General features: G+C 44.8%; 1 protein-coding gene across 5 annotated transcripts in view; it reads left to right on the top strand.

Moving 5' to 3' along the window:
* Positions 1–18,713, top strand: part of LOC141110988 (immunoglobulin superfamily member 1-like) — a 132,359-nt gene that overhangs the window by 96,891 nt on the left and 16,755 nt on the right. For all 5 annotated transcript variants that reach the window (XM_073602860.1, XM_073602862.1, XM_073602861.1 and 2 more), the window contains 2 exons: positions 10,859–11,128; positions 17,381–17,662. In XM_073602860.1, coding sequence (XP_073458961.1) covers positions 10,859–11,128; positions 17,381–17,662 — 552 coding nt within the window. The remainder of the gene's footprint in view (positions 1–10,858; positions 11,129–17,380; positions 17,663–18,713) is intronic.

Below are 18,713 nucleotides of genomic sequence, written 5' to 3'. Positions count from 1 at the left end.
AGAGCAATAATTTTGGCCCTAGACCTCCTCTGTAACTCAAAATTTGTAACCAGTAAAAAATTTTAAAGCATCGCCTATGGGGATTTTTAAGTAGCGAAGTTTGGCGCCATTCCACAAGCGTGTGCAATTTTGAAAGGTGACATGTTAGGTATCTATTTACTCGGCGTAACTTCATCTTTCATATTATGCAAAAACATTGGGCTAACCTTACTGTTTTGTTTTTTTTTTAAAGCACAAAACTGTTTTTTTTCCAAAAAAAATGCGTTCGAAAAATCGCTGCGCAAATATCGTGTGAGATAAAAAGTTGCAATGACCGCTATTGTATTCTCTAGGGTCTTTGCTAAAAAAACATATATAATGTTTTGGGGTTCTATGTAATTTTCTAGCAAATAAATGATGATTTTTACATGTAGGAGGGAAATGTCAGAATTGGCCTGGGCACTCCAGAACGCCTGAAGGTGCTCCCCTGCATGTTGGGCCTCTGTATGTGGCCACGCTGTGTAAAAGTCTCACACATGTGGTATCGCCATACTCGGGAGTAATAGCAGAATGTGTTTTGGGGTGTAATTTGTGGTATGCATATGCTGTGTGTGAGAAATAACTTGCTAATATGACAATTTTGTGAAAAGAAAAAAAAAAACTTGATTTTGCAAAGAATTGTGGGAAAAAAATGACAACTTCAAAAAACTCACCATGCATCTTTCTAAATACCTTGGAATGTCTTCTTTCCAAAAAGGGGTCATTTGGGGGGTATTTGTACTTTTCTGGCATGTTAAGGTCTCAAGAAATGAGATAGGCCGTCAGTACTTCAGGTGTGATCAATTTTCAGATATTGGCACCATAGCTTGTGGATGCTATAACTTTCACAAAGACCAAATAATATACACTAATTTGGGTTATTTTTACCAAAGATATGTAGCGGTATAAATTTTGGCCAAAATATATGAAGAAAAATTACTAATTTTCAAAATTTTACAACAGAAACGAAGAAAAATGCATTTTTTTACAGATTTTTCGGTCTTTTTTCTTTTATAGCACAAAAAATAAAGAACCCAGCTGTGATTAAATACCACCAAAAGAAAGCTCTATTTGTGTGAAAAAAAGGACAAAAATTTCATATAGATACAGTGTTGCATGACTGAGTAATTGTCATTCAAAATGTGAGAGCACCAAAAGCCGAAAATTGGTCTGGTTATTAAGGGGATTTAAGTGCCCAGTGGTCAAGTGGTTAATAAAATGATTTTATGATACATACTTAGAGGCGCCCCTCTCCTTGTTTTTGTTCTAGCTCACTGGACCCCACTTTTGGCTCCTTTGGTGGCTGCCATGACTGACCCTTGCTATATTTATCCCAGTACGCATGTATGAGTATATACATACATCCTACTAATTTTGCTTTTGGACTATTGGGTTCCACACTGAGGTATCTGTGCATTGCGCCTTTTTACTTGTTTCCTGTGAAGACTGGGTTTACATTCTGTTTGTGATAAAGGCTTATGAGCAATAATTTGTGAACGAACAGTTGAAGATCTATTATATCTCAAATTTATCAAGATCATGATTGGGGCAGAAGCTAAGTCCCTTGCTTAGGACCGTAATTTTGCTTGGAGAAATGCTGTAAGATGACAAATGAATAATGTTCAGTTCAGTGTTGGTGGAAACAGTATCCACAACAAGTTCTATGGAACAACTGGTTTCACCGTGTCATTGGTATGGTAATATGGTCATTTCCTAATTTGTATAGGAAACCCACTGCTGGCAACAGTATACTTCATGCTTTCAGCTTTCACCCTCAAACGCTAGTAAATTCAATACCGTATAGACAGTACTTGCAGATAAGGAATTGCTGTGGGGAAAAAAACTTTAAAGATCAGGCCTTACAGCTCCGCAATAGGCTCCTTCAGAGGGGCTTATTCCCATGCTTCTCTGAAGAGAGCCTATCAACGAGTTCTGTCGGAAGACAGAAGTGAACTCTTACATGTCCAAAAGCCCAAAAACGACATCAACCCCATCCGTATTGTCACAAGATATAGCAATCAATAAACTAAAGTAAATAACATTATTAAAAAATACTGGCATATGCTGTCATCGGATTCAACACTGAGACAATTTGTCCCTGAACGCCCCCTGTTTTCATTTAAAAGAGTAAAATCCATTAAAGACAAACTCATTATGAGTAAATACAGAGGGAAGCTCGATCAGACCCCTGCAAATATAAAGGAACTTACATGTGTGGCACTTGCAGGTACATAGTTGCCAACATTGGGAAAAAAAAATTAGGGACACTTTTTTTTGCTGTAGGCGGAGTCAGCCTATAATTAGGGGGCGTGGCATGCGTTAGTAGGCGTGGCATATTAAAAATGAAAAATGCGGCGCGCGAAGCGCAAAAAAATGGGCGTGGTTTACGTGAAATAGTGGGCGTGGCTTACATGGGCGTGGCTAAATGGGTGTGGTTAGAGTCTGAGGTGAATGAGGCATGCAGAGGGAAAGGGGGGTAGAGGGATGGAGGGAAAGCAGACCCAGATCCTACACCATAATAGCAATGTGTATTCCAGAGTTTAACAATCAGCAGATAAAGATACTCCAAACACCTGGTGTTAACGCTTCAATCATCCCGGCACCATGATTGTTATGGTGTCAGGATGATTGAAGCACATTATTACTATTATTACATTGTAATATAAATAATGAAATCATTCAACTCACCATAATGCAGAATCAGTGGGACCCCTGAGCGTGTCACCTGCCACGTCGCCTGCCACCAGATGCCATCAGGTTCCCCCAGCAGAGTCTGTCCTTACATAAGGTGCCCCCAGCAGAGGGGGGAGAAGGGGGTGCAGGTATGTTGGTGACACAGGGGGGAGGGGGGAATCAGGTATGTTGGTGACACAGGGGGGAGAGGGGGGTGCAGGTATGGTGGTGACACAGGGGGGAGGGGGGAATCAGGTATGTTGGTGACACAGGGGGGGAGAGGGGGGTGCAGGTATGGTGGTGACACAGGGGGGAGAGGGGGGTGCAGGTATGGTGGTGACACAGGGGGAGGGGGGAATCAGGTATGGTGGTGACACAGGGGGGAAAGGGGGGTGCAGGTATGTTGGTGACACAGGGGGGAGGGGGGAATCAGGTATGGTGGTAACACAGGGGGGAGAGGGGGGTGCAGGTATGGTGGTAACACAGGGGGGAGAGGGGGGTGCAGGTATGTTGGTGACACAGGGGGGGAGAGGGGGGTGCAGGTATGGTGGTGACACAGGAGGGAGAGGGGGGTGCAGGTATGGTTGGTGACACAGGGGGGGAGAGGGGGGTGCAGGTATGTTGGTGACACAGGGGAGAGGGGGGTGCAGGTATGTTGGTGACACAGGGGGGGAGGGGGGAATCAGGTATGGTGGTGACACGGGGGGGAGAGGGGGGTGCAGGTATGGTGGTGACACAGGGGGGGAGAGGGGGGTGCAGGTATGTTGGTGACACAGGGGGGAGAGGGGGGTGCAGGTATGTTGGTGACACAGGGGAGAGGGGGGTGCAGGTATGTTGGTGACACAGGGGGGAGGGGGGAATCAGGTATGGTGGTGACACAGGGGGGAGAGGGGGGTGCAGGTATGTTGGTGACACAGGGGGGAGGGGGGAATCAGGTGTGGTGGTGACACAGGGGGGGAGGGGGGAATCAGGTATGGTGGTGACACGGGGGGGAGAGGGGGGTGCAGGTATGGTGGTGACACGGGGGGGAGAGGGGGGTGCAGGTATGGTGGTGACACAGGGGGGAGAGGGGGGTGCAGGTATGTTGGTGACACAGGGGGGGATGGGGGAATCAGGTATGGTGGTGACACGGGGGGGGAGAGGGGGGTGCAGGTATGTTGGTGACACAGGGGGGAGGGGGGGAATCAGGTATGGTGGTGACACGGGGGGGAGAGGGGGGTGCAGGTATGGTGGTGACACAGGGGGGGAGAGGGGGGTGCAGGTATGTTGGTGACACAGGGGGGGAGAGGGGGGTGCAGGTATGGTGGTGACACAGGGGGGAGAGGGGGGTGCAGGTATGTTGGTGACACAGGGGGGAGGGGGGAATCAGGTATGGTGGTAACATGGGGGGAGGGGGTGCAGGTATGGTGGTGACACAGGGGGGAGGGGGGAATCAGGTATGGTGGTGACACGGGGGGGGGAGAGGGGGGTGCAGGTATGTTGGTGACACGGGGGGGAGGGGGGAATCAGGTATGGTGGTGACACGGGGGGGAGAGGGGGGTGCAGGTATGGTGGTGACACAGGGGGGGAGAGGGGGTGCAGGTATGGTGGTGACACAGGGGGGAGAGGGGGGTGCAGGTATGTTGGTGACACAGGGGGGGAGGGGGGAATCAGGTATGGTGGTAACATGGGGGGAGGGGGTGCAGGTATGGTGGTGACACGGGGGGGAGGGGGGAATCAGGTATGTTGGTGACACAGGGGGGAGAGGGGGGTGCAGGTATGTTGGTGACACGGGGGGGAGAGGGGGGTGCAGGTATGGTGGTGACACAGGGGGGAGAGGGGAATCAGGTATGGTGGTGACACGGGGGGGAGAGGGGGGTGCAGGTATGGTGGTGACACAGGGGGGAGAGGGGGGTGCAGGTATGTTGGTGACACAGGGGGGAGAGGGGAATCAGGTATGGTGGTGACACGGGGGGGAGAGGGGGGTGCAGGTATGGTGGTGACACAGGGGGGGGAGAGGGGGGTGCAGGTATGTTGGTGACACAGGGGGGGAGGGGGGAATCAGGTATGGTGGTGACACAGGGGGGGGAGGGGGGTGCAGGTATGTTGGTGACACAGGGGGGGAGGGGGGAATCAGGTATGGTGGTGACACAGGGGGGGGAGGGGGGGAATCAGGTATGGTGGTAACATGGGGGGAGGGGGTGCAGGTATGGTTGTGACATGGTGTGCAAGAGGGGAGCCAGGACCATCAATGTCCCCAGCCAGCGGAGCCCCGGTCCATCCATGCTGGACCTCAGCCTTTGAGAAGTGTACTGCAGGGAAAGCTCCAAGCCTCCCATACACTGAGTACACCCCCTCCCCCTATCTCTCCTCTCCCCCACTACACTGACAGGCCACTACTCACAGTGTCAGACAACTCCTGAACAGCCAGAGGAAAGCCTCCCTTCTTCCCTCCCGTCACTCCCACTATTCCCTGAGCTCCGTTGGACACACGGGGGGGGGGGGAGGGTGATGGCAGTGGAGGCTGATCACGTCTTCCTTGTGTGCAGTGTAGAGCGGGGAGGGGTTGCCAATCCCTCCAACCAATAGGCTTCAGTGTACAATAGAATTTTCTATTTGTACACTGAAGAGAGAAGCGGATTGGCTGCCCCTCTCCCCTGCACTGAACACAAGGGGAACATTGTGACTGACTCGTGGAGGCAACGGCGGCCATTTTTGTGGAGCCGTTGCCGTTTTTTACAAAAACACTCACGATTTTCTCGGGACAAACCCCAAAAATTCGGGAAAACACCCGGGACAAAATTAAATCGGGACAAGGGTCCCAAAATCGGGATTGTCCCGGGAAAATCGGGACTGTTGGCAACTATGCAGGTATTGTAAATACATGTACACTACTAGGAATCCCACACTTCCCAATGGCCAAATATTCCGTGCCAAACACTTCGCAAATTGTAAAACTATCGGTGTCATTTACATGCAATGGTTTGATTGCAGTTGCTTTTACATAGGCAAGACAACACTTGAGTTTTGGAAAGGTGCCTATAGACACATTAGAAGCATGGAAACAAACAATCCCGATTTACCCTTGGGCTGTCATGCACAAATAGTCATTGGGGGTAGATTTCCCAGGATAAAATTCCTTATTTTGGATCGTGTCCACCCCAGATCCAGGGGTGGGGACTGTAATAAAACCCTCCTCCAGTTGGAGCTGCGGTGGATACATATCCTTAAAGCCACCCTACCTCCCGGCCTTAATAAGGCTGTATGTTTTAAGCCATTTCTGTAGGGTTTTTCATCCGGGGGCATGGAGAGATAGAAAATCACTATACCACGCACTTTAGGGTGGAGAGACTCCCTCTTTCTCTGCCTCACAGTTGTATCATCTCTCCAGATGATCGGCGTTATCCCTCCATGTCCCCCATCCCTAACATTGCACATCTAGCACGATTTGACTTCAATATGAGGTTACTACCTGATAAGGCAATATCATGACAAACAAGTAATATGCTGTACATTTATTAGATCTTTATATGATTACGTGAACAGCATTGAAATCATTTTGTTAATGTATATGTAACAAAAATGGGAGTTTCATTTATGTAATTTCTTTATATTAAATGACACTTGCATTGTATGTATTCACGTGTTATTGCTTTTTGAATCAGTGTTGTGAGTAGGAGTTCTGTCTTGAAGAATTGGCCTGTCTATACATTTTGTCTTGAACATGCTTGCTCATATATATCTTAACCCTGACCACTAGGTGGTGCTGCTTACACAGCTCTTAAACGTTCCCAAGTATAGGATCTTACTATTTTCCTTTTTTAAACCACAGGGTTTATTTTGTGGCCCCCCCTGGGATTTACATCTGATATGCCCGGCACAGTAAGCCACCCGGATTCAGTAATCTGTGGCGGCTTCTTATGGCTGGCCGTATAGACAGATTTTTTCAGTCCGACCGCCATCTTGCCCATCCAGCGCGCATGCGCTGAACTAGGGTTGCCACATCATCCCTTTAATCCAGGATACGCATTAATTACACAGGTTCTGTGGCTGATTAAGGTGGTAATTAAGGTGCCTTATCCGCATTAAATCAGCCTCAGAACCTGTGTAATTACTATGTGTCCTGGGTTAAAGGGATGATATGGCAACCATACGCTGAACGCCGGTAAGGCCATTGTGTTGGTGGTCGGGGGTGCAGGCCGTCATTCTGCCTCGCTTGCGCTGCACATGCGTGGTTGGGATAGGGGTGTGCACGTTTGGCTCAGGAAGCCGATGATGCCATTTCCCTGTGTCACCTCTCCAGATCTCGGACGCAGCTGATTTCAATTGGTTGCGTCCATGATTGGTGGGGCATTACTATAACTAATAGGCCCTGTGCAGCACAAGCCGACATCCACCATTCAGATCGGATGCCGGAGTGTGTCTTCACACAGTCGTCTATATCACACAAGGTATGTTCAAATTTACTTGTCTTTTTCTGGCTGCATTTCTGCCAGTGGATGCCTCAGATCCCTTCCCATCTCCTCCAGTCTTAACATTACCAGCAACTTCACAGTGCCAAGAATTCTTAAACTGTATATTAATGGTTTATCCAATCTTGCCCATTAATTATTTCTGATTGTCTAGTCAGATCGAGGCCACCTGGTGGACACAATATTTATTGCAAGCCTACATATATATAGTTGATGCTATTATCCTTAACTTTGAAATTTGTGTTCACTGTCTGAAAACCCAGGTGGATAATCCAAAACGAGTGTTTGTATTACGGACCTAAACCCTATACCTAACTATTCTTACTTTGTGAAGCTATTATGTCATTTGCGGTCATGACTGGTTGTGAGATCGGATGTGGTCAATGACTTGTCCCGGGCAGCTAAGCAGCCCTAATCAGTCTATCAGCTATCATATTCACACATAGATGATTTCACTAAGAAACATTTTTCTATCTCCCCCTCTTTTTTTCATACTCTGTTTTTTAGTGGCCACTTGCTTGACAGTGTGCTACACTTACCTGCGAATGAACAGCACTAATCCTCTCATTTGAAGGTATGACATTTAAGAAACTTAGCATTTTATGTGTGGTTAATGTGTAAGTCTCAGACAAAGCTATAATAAATACACAAACATCTTAATTGCTCCTACCTACAGGGTCATGCCTCTCTTCGACTTCAGCATTATTAGGTGTTAATCTCTTCCTGGGTTGATCTGGCCACTCCCCAGCAAGTATATCCACATTTAGTGTGACACCTAAAAACATAGACGGGCATATCCAAGACACAATTCCGCTCAACTCTCTTGTTGTTTTTAATATTTTGTGGAATGTTATGCACAGTTTCAGAAAACATGTAAGTATACATGTTATACGTAGTCACTACTAACAATTTATGCTATTTTTCATGTTGTTATTAAGGTTTTATGCCTAAAATGCTTGTTAATATATTATAGACACATGATTGACTTTCTCATGTACCCCCGAAGAAAGAGATTTTGAAAAACTCCGAAATGCGTTGGGTGAATCATAGGAAAATACTGTCAATCGTTGTGGTGACTGTTAAAACTTGAATTGCATTATTGTTAACATTCTGCCTATTTTTATTCTGTATCTTATGATGTAATTATGCTATTGATAGAATGTATACTTTTCTACTCATAATGGAATCATAGTGCCTTAAAAATCCAGTCAGGGGATAATTTTTCTTTCTGTTTAGCTATTTGGATGTGGCACTTCTCAGAGACATTCACCGATAATTAACATTGTCTGAGAGTGAAAGAGTAACATCGGGGAGCTTACCCAACCAGTTAAAGCTATGGAGTGGGACATAGAGAGAGACACTGGTATACTACTTGTTAATCTTGGTTTGAATGAAGCAAAATGCTGTGATTCTAGTATACAGAAAGGCCAGTCCCAACACTGTGGTACTCCCAAGAAAAAGTAAGGGGAAGATGGCAAAATAATTATAAACTTACGTACCTAAGTAACTGCTACAGAAGGTTTGCTCTTGTGTATGGCAACATGTGCTGAAGAGTTCTGTTAGTGTATCAAAGTGATGCTATATGTCACTGCCATCTTTGAAGAGTATCAGTAAAGTGCGGAATATATACTTCTTGTGTGGACCTTTCCTTGATTATAAATATAAAATCTTATGGCTGGGGATGTTGTGGGTGGGCCTCTGTCTAGGAGTTGGACACAATATGGTGAAGGCCTCTAACTACCAGCAGTGGGTCACTGTCCTATTCCAGAATAAGCAGGATGGGGGATCTAGCAATTAGGCACCAACCCACAGCCAATTGTGATCTCCCTTACAATGTGACAAAGGATTGCTAATTCTGTTCAATCACTTTTGATTCATGAAGCTCTGCCTGACAGCACAACCAGAATAATGACATAATAACTCTTTCTGATAATTAAGGATTATAGTTTTGTCAACTTACTGCCTACAGCCTGGACAATAAAGGAGTAACAACTCACTATGTCCTCAACCACTGTTCTCTGTCTGCTTGTACTTATGCATGCAGTAGAAGACGATTTACTGCAGAGCAACAGATGACAGAAAACAGAAGAAAGTGGCTGCACTCTGCACCAGGATAATGATTATTATTTATTTCCAAACTGACAGAATAAACAGGACAAACACACTGGAACGTTGACGCATTTCACACAGAGAAGTTGTGATCAAGTACTTTGCTGTGTGAAACGCGTCAATGTTCCAGTGTGCCTGTGCTGTTTTTTCTGTCAGTTTGGGAATAAATAATCATCATTATCTTGGTGCAGAGTGCAGCCAATTACTTCTGTTTTCTAGACTGCTGTGGTGGGGAGCAGATTGGGGGATTTGGCTTTCAGGCTTCACCTGGAGCGGTGTTCCTCTGTACGTTGTATAACAGATGACAGGAGGCTGAAAGTAGCATAGATTCAGGTACTCGTACTGCTCAATCCATTTCATTATTTTTAAAGGAATGTACAATTCCAATAAACTGCCTAGAGTTCAGCTTTAAAAAAACACAACAATAAAGGGGTATATCATATCACAAAATCCTGACGCGTGTAAGAATGTATAGCACCCGTCGTGGCTCTGCCACCTTGGAAACTGTACCTCGACCACTGCACACATCTCCCCAGGCCACAGCCGGGGGAAAGAGACCTCACCAGGTCACTCCTCAAACATTTATAGCCTCCATGCACCACTGGCCATGAATCTTCCAGTGGTAGACAGAGGAGACATAAGTCCTCATGCACACGGACGTTTTTACAGCTGCTTTTTTGAGCTTTTTTTGCAGCTTAAAAAGGCCTGTCTATGTTAGTCTATGGCTTCATGCCCACCTAGGCGTTTTTGAGCTGCAAGTGGCATAGGCGTTTTTAAGCTGTAAAAAAAACCCAGGACCAGTGGGTTCTGAGAGACGTTTTTCAGCTGTAAAAACGCTCTAACGCTGAAAAACGCTGAAAAACGCTCAAAAACGTCATTCACCAACGTTTTTTAGCGTTTTTGATCCATTGAAAAAAAAAAAAAAAATTTGGAAAAAAAAAAAAAAAACGCTCAAAAACGCTAACGCGGAAAAACGCTCAAAAACGCTCAAAAACGCTAAAAAACGCTATTGCAAAAACGCTGAAAAACGCTGAAAAAAGTTTAAAAAATCACTGCAAAGATACTGGCGTTTTCATAACGTTTTTTTAACAGCCTGTGTGCATGAGGGCTAATGCTCAATAACACAAAATCTCACTGGCCCCATAAATATTTCCCTGCGTGTTGGTGGCACCCAGTGGCAGCAGCAGAGAACAACAGTAAACCTGAACCTAGAGAAAAAAAACAATTGAGAAAACTACAAATTCGCCTAGGCCAAACTAGGAAAGCTAAGTTTATTAGAAACCTAGAAGTTTACTAGAAACCTTTGATGTCAGGGGGGCTATGCATGGATTTCAGTATGCAGCCTTTATATTTAATGTAGTGTTTTCAACTGTTTCATTGCAACCTGCCATCTTAGCTGGATATTGGCTTATCCGTTTCTGCCTGGAGGACTATTGGAGGACTATTGAAGCTTTGAATATTAATAGGGGACCACCCAAACCAGAGGGTGACATTGTGACATCATCTACAGAGCCTCTTATGAAGACACGATATTTATCCCTATATCCAGTGGAAATACATGCAGATGCAGAATTTATGTTTTATATTGATTTCTTCTTTTTTTCTAGACCAGCTGAACAAGCCATATTTAGAAGTTATTACAAGTTATCCCGATACCATTGTGATTGGTGGCACGGTTCAGTTCCATTGCAAAAATTTTACAAAGGCAGATAAGTTCGACCTGATCAAAGATCAGAATGTCAACAGAAGAAGTCAAACCAATGCAGAATTTACTGTTGCAGGTCTAAAAAGTAGTGACTCTGGCCTCTACACCTGCAGTCACAGTTTGAACGATGTTTCCTCGGAGCCCAGTGAGCCTCAGGATATATATGTTAAGGGTAAATAGATTATCTAGAATCCACTGTGATATGTAATGTATAAATGTTTAACACTGATAATTGTTTTTTATATAACACATCTACTAACTGCCACATGATTTTTGTCTACACTTCACATTTCAAGGGGATATAAAAAAATGTAGGTTTTACTCCTAGGATACTCCATCCATACTACAACATTGAAGGATAGTTTACCTGAATCTGGGAGGTATTATGTAGGTCCTGTATTGTTTTCATGGGTTACTGGTTCTTCCCATTTTCACTGAAAGTAGTTCTAACCTGCTCTTCACTTTGACTCAGGTGAAAGAGAATAATCAAAGAACAATTGTGTAGAGATTTACCAACAGATTTACCAACAGACAAAAGATCTGCATAAAAAACATTTTCAGCACTCATAAAGGCTTACTGGTGGTTCTAAACCTAATTTTTGTTCCTAAAATGTAAAACATGTTATACTTAGCTGCTCTGCAGCCCCGAACCAGCTCTTCTGGGGTTCTACCGCTAGTGCTCTCCGCTCCTCCTTTTTTTTTGAGTGTCCTCAAAGCACTCGGTCCCGAGCTGGGCTGTGTGCATCTATAGACACACACACGGCGCCCCCCCTCCCTCTTTACAAGATTTGATTGACAACAGCAGGAGCCAATGGCTCCACTGCTGTCTCTGTGCCTGTGAGACCAGGAGGAGAGAAGGAGATCTGATGCAGATGGAACAGCTCTGGATCGAATGGACTCAGGTAAGTGTGAAAGAAGAACTCTGTGCTTGGCTAGTTTTGGTGCCCAAGCACAAGGATGTTTCCCCACTCCAGCCCTGCTAGAACACAATCCCAACTGATGATGCTGCTATAGGCCTCCTGACAACATTCCCGGCCACAGACCTTTATACAGTATTAATTACTGAAGGAATGTCCACAAAATAGTTAGCTTTACTGCACTTTACAGATGTTGTCAGGGAATGGCAAGACAGTCACATCACTAGAACATACTTAGCATACACAGTCAATCACATAAAGTGGACAATCAGCAGTAATCACCAGTGAAAGCATGTGCAGCATCATACAGCCATCTCCCTCTAGTATCTCCCCTGCCAAGGGTCATCAGTACTCGCAGGACTGTGTTCTCTGTAGACACCTCCTAGCTAGGTACACCTCTCCTGGGGACCAAGGAAGCAGCCTCATACAGAGATCTCCAACCTGGCCTAAAAGACCTTTTGAAATCTGCCCTAGCCCCCACATCCTAGAAATATTATAGTCCTTTAAGTCATTTTTTTTGTGTTAAAATAACAAACATATTAAAGGACTCACAGCGCTACCCCCTTTGACCTCAGTGCTTTTAAACGTGTAAGTGTGTTATATTCAACAGACTAGTGTGTACGGGGTTTGCTGCTGTTACAAAGACACAATTGCCTCAACGAATGTACTAGAAGAACACACAGCTCTTCCCCTTTAAACTCAGTGTTTGTTAAAAATGTAAGTGTAGTATACTCAATAATTACATAAGCGCAACAATAGTGTTGCCAACCTCCTTATGCAATAGTAGTCCAGATATCACTAACATTATGCTTCAAATGCAACACCAGTGTTCTATGTATTAAACTAAAAAATACTTGTGGAAAAACAACATATAAAATAATAGCCCGATATTATTTCAACTATTAAATTAGTGCATTATTAAAGTGCAGACTCTTGTACAAGTGATATAACTTCTTATAGAAGTGCAGACACCATGCTGTGCTCCCCTCTCTTGTGCCCTCACTCATCAGAGGATGTGGACTCTATGCTAAAGCATATGAGTCAAACACGCTTTTGTTGAAGATATTGTCAGGCAGATGTTCTCAGGCTCCTGTGTGTTCCTTTATTATGCTTTCCTCTCCTCCTCTCCTCCTTCCTTTGTTTTTCCCGGCACAGCATGGTGTCTGCACTTCTATAAGAAGTTATATCACTGGCACAAGAGACTGCACTTTAATAATGCACTAAATTAATATTTGAAATAATATTGGACTATTATCATACCTCCCAACTTTTTCAGATGGGAATGAGGGACACCTATCAGCAAACGTATGCAGGCATAGGACACACCCCCTGTCACGCCCCCTTAAAGGAGAATTGTACAAAAAAAAACAAGATTGGTTAAACCCACAAGTACTTTTTTACCACTACTATTCCTTTATATTGGCTTTTGGAACTTACAAATTCAGCAATTTAGAAATCAGATGAAAGGTTTAGTGCTGGAAAACACTTTTTCACAGATAAAAAGTGCATTTTATATACAACTATATAGATAAGACCAAAATGAGGGACAAATGAGGAGGAATGAGGGACAGAGGGACATTGCTCCGAATCAGGGACAGTCCCTCGAAATCAGGGACAGTTGCGAGCTATGCTTTTATTTTATATGTAATTTTTGCACAAGTATTTTTAGTTGAATACATAGAATACTGGTGTTACATTTGAAGCATAATATTGAGATATATGGACTACTATTGCAGTGGTTGGTAACACTATTATTGTGCTTATTTAATTATTGAATGTAGCACACTTACTTGTTTAACAAGTTCTTCTTTTAAGAGTTCTTCTTTTACATTAAAATAACTAACATGTTATACTTACCTGCTCTGTGCAGTGGTTTTGCACAGAGCAGCTCTGATCCTCCTCTTCTCGGGTCCCCCAACACTGCTCCTGGCCCCCCCCCCCCGCTCATTAAGTCCCCCCATAACAAGCTGCTTGCTATGGGGGCACTTGTGCGTGCTCGCTCCTGAGCCCCCCACACCCTTGTCACTGGGTGTAATAGACAGCAGAGATGTGCACAATGGAAAAAAAATTGTTTAATCCCATTAAAAATGACTCGCAGTTACAATTGCCGGCACCCAGCTATTGAAAAAATAAAGAAAGAAAGGGCCAAAATAAAAATAAAAAAAAATCCATACCAGATCCTTATCCAAGTATGCAGCCTGGCAAGTCAGGAGGAGAGGGGGACCGATCGCCCCCCCCCCCCCGAACCATACCCACACCAAAGTACCTTGTCCCCATCAAGGACCTCATCCCCACAACTGTGGCCGGTGGTTGTGGGGATCCGCAGGTGGGGGACTTATATGACATCCAGCAGGATAAGCCGTGATCGCGTGCCGATCGGTGGTGTGGTGTGTCAGTCTGACAGACCGCATCATCGAGATCAAGTTTCTGACATAGGCTCTTTACCATGTGATCAGCTGTGTCCAATCAGAGCCGATCACAGCATAAACAGGAAAAGCCGCGTATCGGCTTTTCCTCCACTCGCGCTGACAGACGCAAGTAGAGGAGTGCCGATCGGCTTCTCCTCTGACGGGGGGGGGGGTCTGCACTGATTGATTATCAGCACAGCTGCCCCGAGGATGCCCATTCGTGCCCACCAGAGATGCCCACCCAGGACCACTAGTTATGCCCACCCATGACCACCAGGGTTGCCAATCAGTGCCCATTAGAGGTTTCAATCAGTGCCCATCAGTAATGCCTGCCAGTGCCTCCTCATCAATGTTGCCTATCAGAGCCATCTATAAGTGGTGCCCATCAGTGCCACCTATCAGTGCCCATCAGTGCCACCTATAAGTGCCCATCAGTGCGGTCTTTCAATGCCCATCAGTGCCGCCTATCAGTGTCCATCAGTGCTACCTATTAGTGCCCATCAGTGCCGCTTATCCATGCCCATCAATGCTGCATATCAGTGCCACCTATCAGTGTCCATCCTTACTGCATATTAGTGCCTCATCATCAGTGCCCATCAGTGTCACTTCATCAGTGCCACCTCATTGGTGCCACCTCATCATTGCCCATCAGTGCAGCCTCATCAGTGAAGGAGAAAACTTACTTATTTACAAAATTTTATAACAGAAACAAAGAAAAACTTTTTTTTTCAACATTTTCGGTCTTTTTTTAATTTGTTTAGCAAAAAATAAAAACCCCAGTGGTGATCAAATACCACCAAAAGAAAACTCTATTTGTGGGAACAAAATGATACAAATTTTGTTTGGGTACAGTCTTACATGACAGCGCAATTGTCATTTAAAATGCGACAGCACTGAAAGCTGAAAATTGGCCTGGGCAGGAAGGGGGGAAGTGCCCTGCATCGCCGACCCTGAAAAATAACAAAAATTAAGAACCCTCTGCCTCCTGGGCCTATTCAGCTGTCAGCGGAGAAATTCATTAACAGCTGATGACTTATTGGTTGTTAAGGATGCTGGTTTCCCAGCCCCGCTCCTTAACAACCAGCTTACACTGCGCCCTGATTGGGCAAAGCTTTACCCAATCAGGGCACAGAATGCACTGTGCAGCGCTCAGTGCATTCCAGGGTGTTCGTTGGTGTGAACACCCGGCGAACACCCTGCAAATTCGGGTGTTCGACAAGCGGCTGAACAAGCAAATGTTGGGCTCGAACTCATGCTCAGGCCAAACCGTTCGCCCATTTCTAGTTGTTACCAGAACAAGAAGTGAGCAGAAATGTTCGAATGGTACATACAGAAAAAAGTAACTGACAGGTGTTTTAACCCTTCAGCTATACATAAACAATAAAGTGATTGTAAAGGGTTTTTTTTCTTTTAACCACTTGCCGACCGGCTCACACGAATATACGTCGGCAGAATGGCATGGGTGCGCAAATTGACTTACCCGTACGTCACTCCATCAGCGGCTAGTGGGCGCGTGCACACTGATGACAGCGCGGGGGTGTGACTCGATGTCCGCCGGTGGCGATCGTGACACAGAGAGGTAGAACGGGGAGATGTAAACAAGGCATTTCCCTGTTCTTCACAGCAACATGACAGGGATCTACTGCTCCCGGTGATCGGGAGCAGTGATCTCTGTCATGTTCTAGTGAGCCCATCCCCCTTACAGTTAGACCACACTGAGGGAACACATTTAATGCCTTGATCGCCCCCTAGTGTTTAACCCATTCCCTACCAGTGACATTTACACAGTAATCAGTGCATCTTTATAGCACTGATCGCTGTATAAATGTCAATGGTCCCAAAATAGTGTCAAAAGTGTCCGATCTGTCCGTTGCAATGTCGCAGTCACAATAAAAATCGCAGATCGCCGCCATTACTAATAGAAAAAAAATAATAATTAAAAATGCCATAAATCTATCTCCTATTATATAGACGCGATAACTTTTGCGCAAACCAATCAATATACGCTTATTGCGATTTTTTTTTACCAAAAATATGTAGAAGAATACATATCAGCCGGAACTGAGGAAGATATTTGTTTTTTTATATATTTTTTGGGGATATTTATTATAGCATAAAGTAAAAAATATTGCTTTTTATTCAAAATTGTCGCTCTTTTTTTGTTTATAGCGCAAAAAATAAAAACCGCAGAGGTGATCAATTACCACCAAAAGAAAGCTATATTTATGGGAAACAAAGGACGTCAATTTTGTTTGGGTACAACGTCGCAGGACCGCGCAATTGTCAGTTAAAGGGACGCAGTGCCGTATCGCAAAAAAGGGCCTGGTCAGGAAGGGGGTAAATCCTTCTGGGGCTGAAGTTGTTAAATAACAAACATGTCATACTTACCTGCTCTGTGCAAGGGTTTTGCACAGAGCGGCCCAGATCCTCTTTTTCTGGGGTCCCCTGGCGGTGCTCCAGGCTCCTCCTCTTCATCGAGTGCTCCCTCGGAGAGGTGCTTTCCATGGGGGCACCCGTGCCGGCACGTTCCCAAGTCCTGCTGCTGCGTCCATTGCCACAGACAGCAGGACTCAGCCCCGGCCCTGGCTCCTGTGTCACTGGATTTGATTGACAGCAACAGGAGCCAATGGCTCCTGTTGCTATCAATCTATCCAATGAGGACCCGAGACAGCAGCTAGAGATGATGGGCTCATTCTCGACGCTGGAACGACTGGGTTCAAGTAAGTAAAATAGGGGCTCTGTGGGGCAGCTGCAGCACAGAAGGTTTTTCACCTTAACACAAAGAATGCATTAAGGTGAAAAACCTTGAGGCTTTACAACTCCTTTAAGTTTAATGAAACAGATTACTTAACAGATGGTTAATAATTAGTTGCTAAATGCTTGTGTAAATAGAGTCAAGCACAAAGTGACATTATAAACGCAGACTTCACTCAACACAATATAGTGGTATAAGCCCCTTGCACAGATGACACCATTTTTACCTAGAATATGAAATGAATCAGTTATACTATATTTACAACTTTATTTTGTGTATTCTTATATAAAATAAATGCTGATTAATATGAGTTTCTTACTTTTATCACCTTCTCATCTTTGCAGACAAATACCCACAACCGCAAATTACAGTGAAACCCCGGAAAATTGTACGACCAGGAGAGGACATAACAATAACATGTGATACTCCCTATCCCAACATGCAATTTACTATTTACAAGAATGGTCAAGTTTTGAAAGATGGCGACGATAATCCATTTTTGTATTTTAAAACAAATGCAGGAGTGGAAGATAATGGCCAATATGCATGTGATTTCAGGACTAAATCTGGCAGCAAAACACAAATCCAGTCCGATCTCAGTGAATATATTGATATAAAAGTTAGAGGTAATACTTGAACATTATTCTTGTAAATTGCATATATAGTTTAAGAAAGTATAGCAATTGTTATCCTATGTATGAGGAAAGGCAGCTGCATAGGCCCAGGCTTTGAAAATTTCAGAGCTGTGGTAGGCAGCTACCTGTGGCCATAGAAATCTATGGTCATGGTGGTGCAGTAAAGGTAGGGGGCATATCAGTGAAATCAAGCCATGAACATTGGCTGTTTCAGCAAATTGTGGGTAACGAATGGCAAGCCTCTAGATTGACAAATTTTCTGGCTGCCCTTAGCAAACATTATTTCATTATTTCTTGAGAACAGTACTAGAAATATTGAAGGAAAATCATTGCTCTCAATGGCCAGTGAGAACTATCCCTTAGTTTCAGTCATAAGGCCCAGTTGTTACATCATGGGGTGGTAATTGTATACTCTCTATATATCCTTTAAATACGGTAGCATTTCCTATTATTCCCTCCATAATATGATAGCCCACACATTCAATAATATTGCTATTGTCTCTGCTCAGTGTCCTTTGCCAGCTCTGGGTGTTACTAGGGATGAGATTAAACATAAGTCAAAGCAGTGGCGGCCTGTCCATTAAGGGCGTACGGGCACCGCCCCCGTATCCATGCATCTGGCCCCCTGATTTACATAGAGGGCGTTGGACTATGTATTCCAACGGGGGGGGGGGGGGGTTGAAAGTAATTAAAGCCAGAGCCTCTAATAGGCTTAAAAAAAGAGTGTGTGATGATAGCAAATGAATATTTGCTATTTTCACACTAAATTTCCTCCCCGCCAATCAGGAGGCAGGTGGTGAGACCCGTTACCTGATTGGCCAAAATGTCAGGCGAAACTGTTGGACGCCTAGCGCTTAGGAGGAAGGGAGTGGAGACGCATGGATGAAGTCATGGAGGAAGCTGCTGGAGAAGCGGACACCGGAGCAGCTGCCCGCACTCCGCTGCCCAACACCTAGATGAGGTCCGCTCGCCATACTGGAGGACACCGGAGCCGCTGCCCGCAGCCAGCCACCCACCACCTAGATGATGTAAGTGTCGGACT

This window comes from Aquarana catesbeiana, linkage group LG10 (genome assembly GCF_042186555.1).
Source record: "Aquarana catesbeiana isolate 2022-GZ linkage group LG10, ASM4218655v1, whole genome shotgun sequence".
Lineage (NCBI taxonomy): Eukaryota > Metazoa > Chordata > Amphibia > Anura > Ranidae > Aquarana > Aquarana catesbeiana.
Note: the sequence above shows the minus strand (reverse complement) of the source record. Positions and strands in the feature narration are given on the sequence as shown.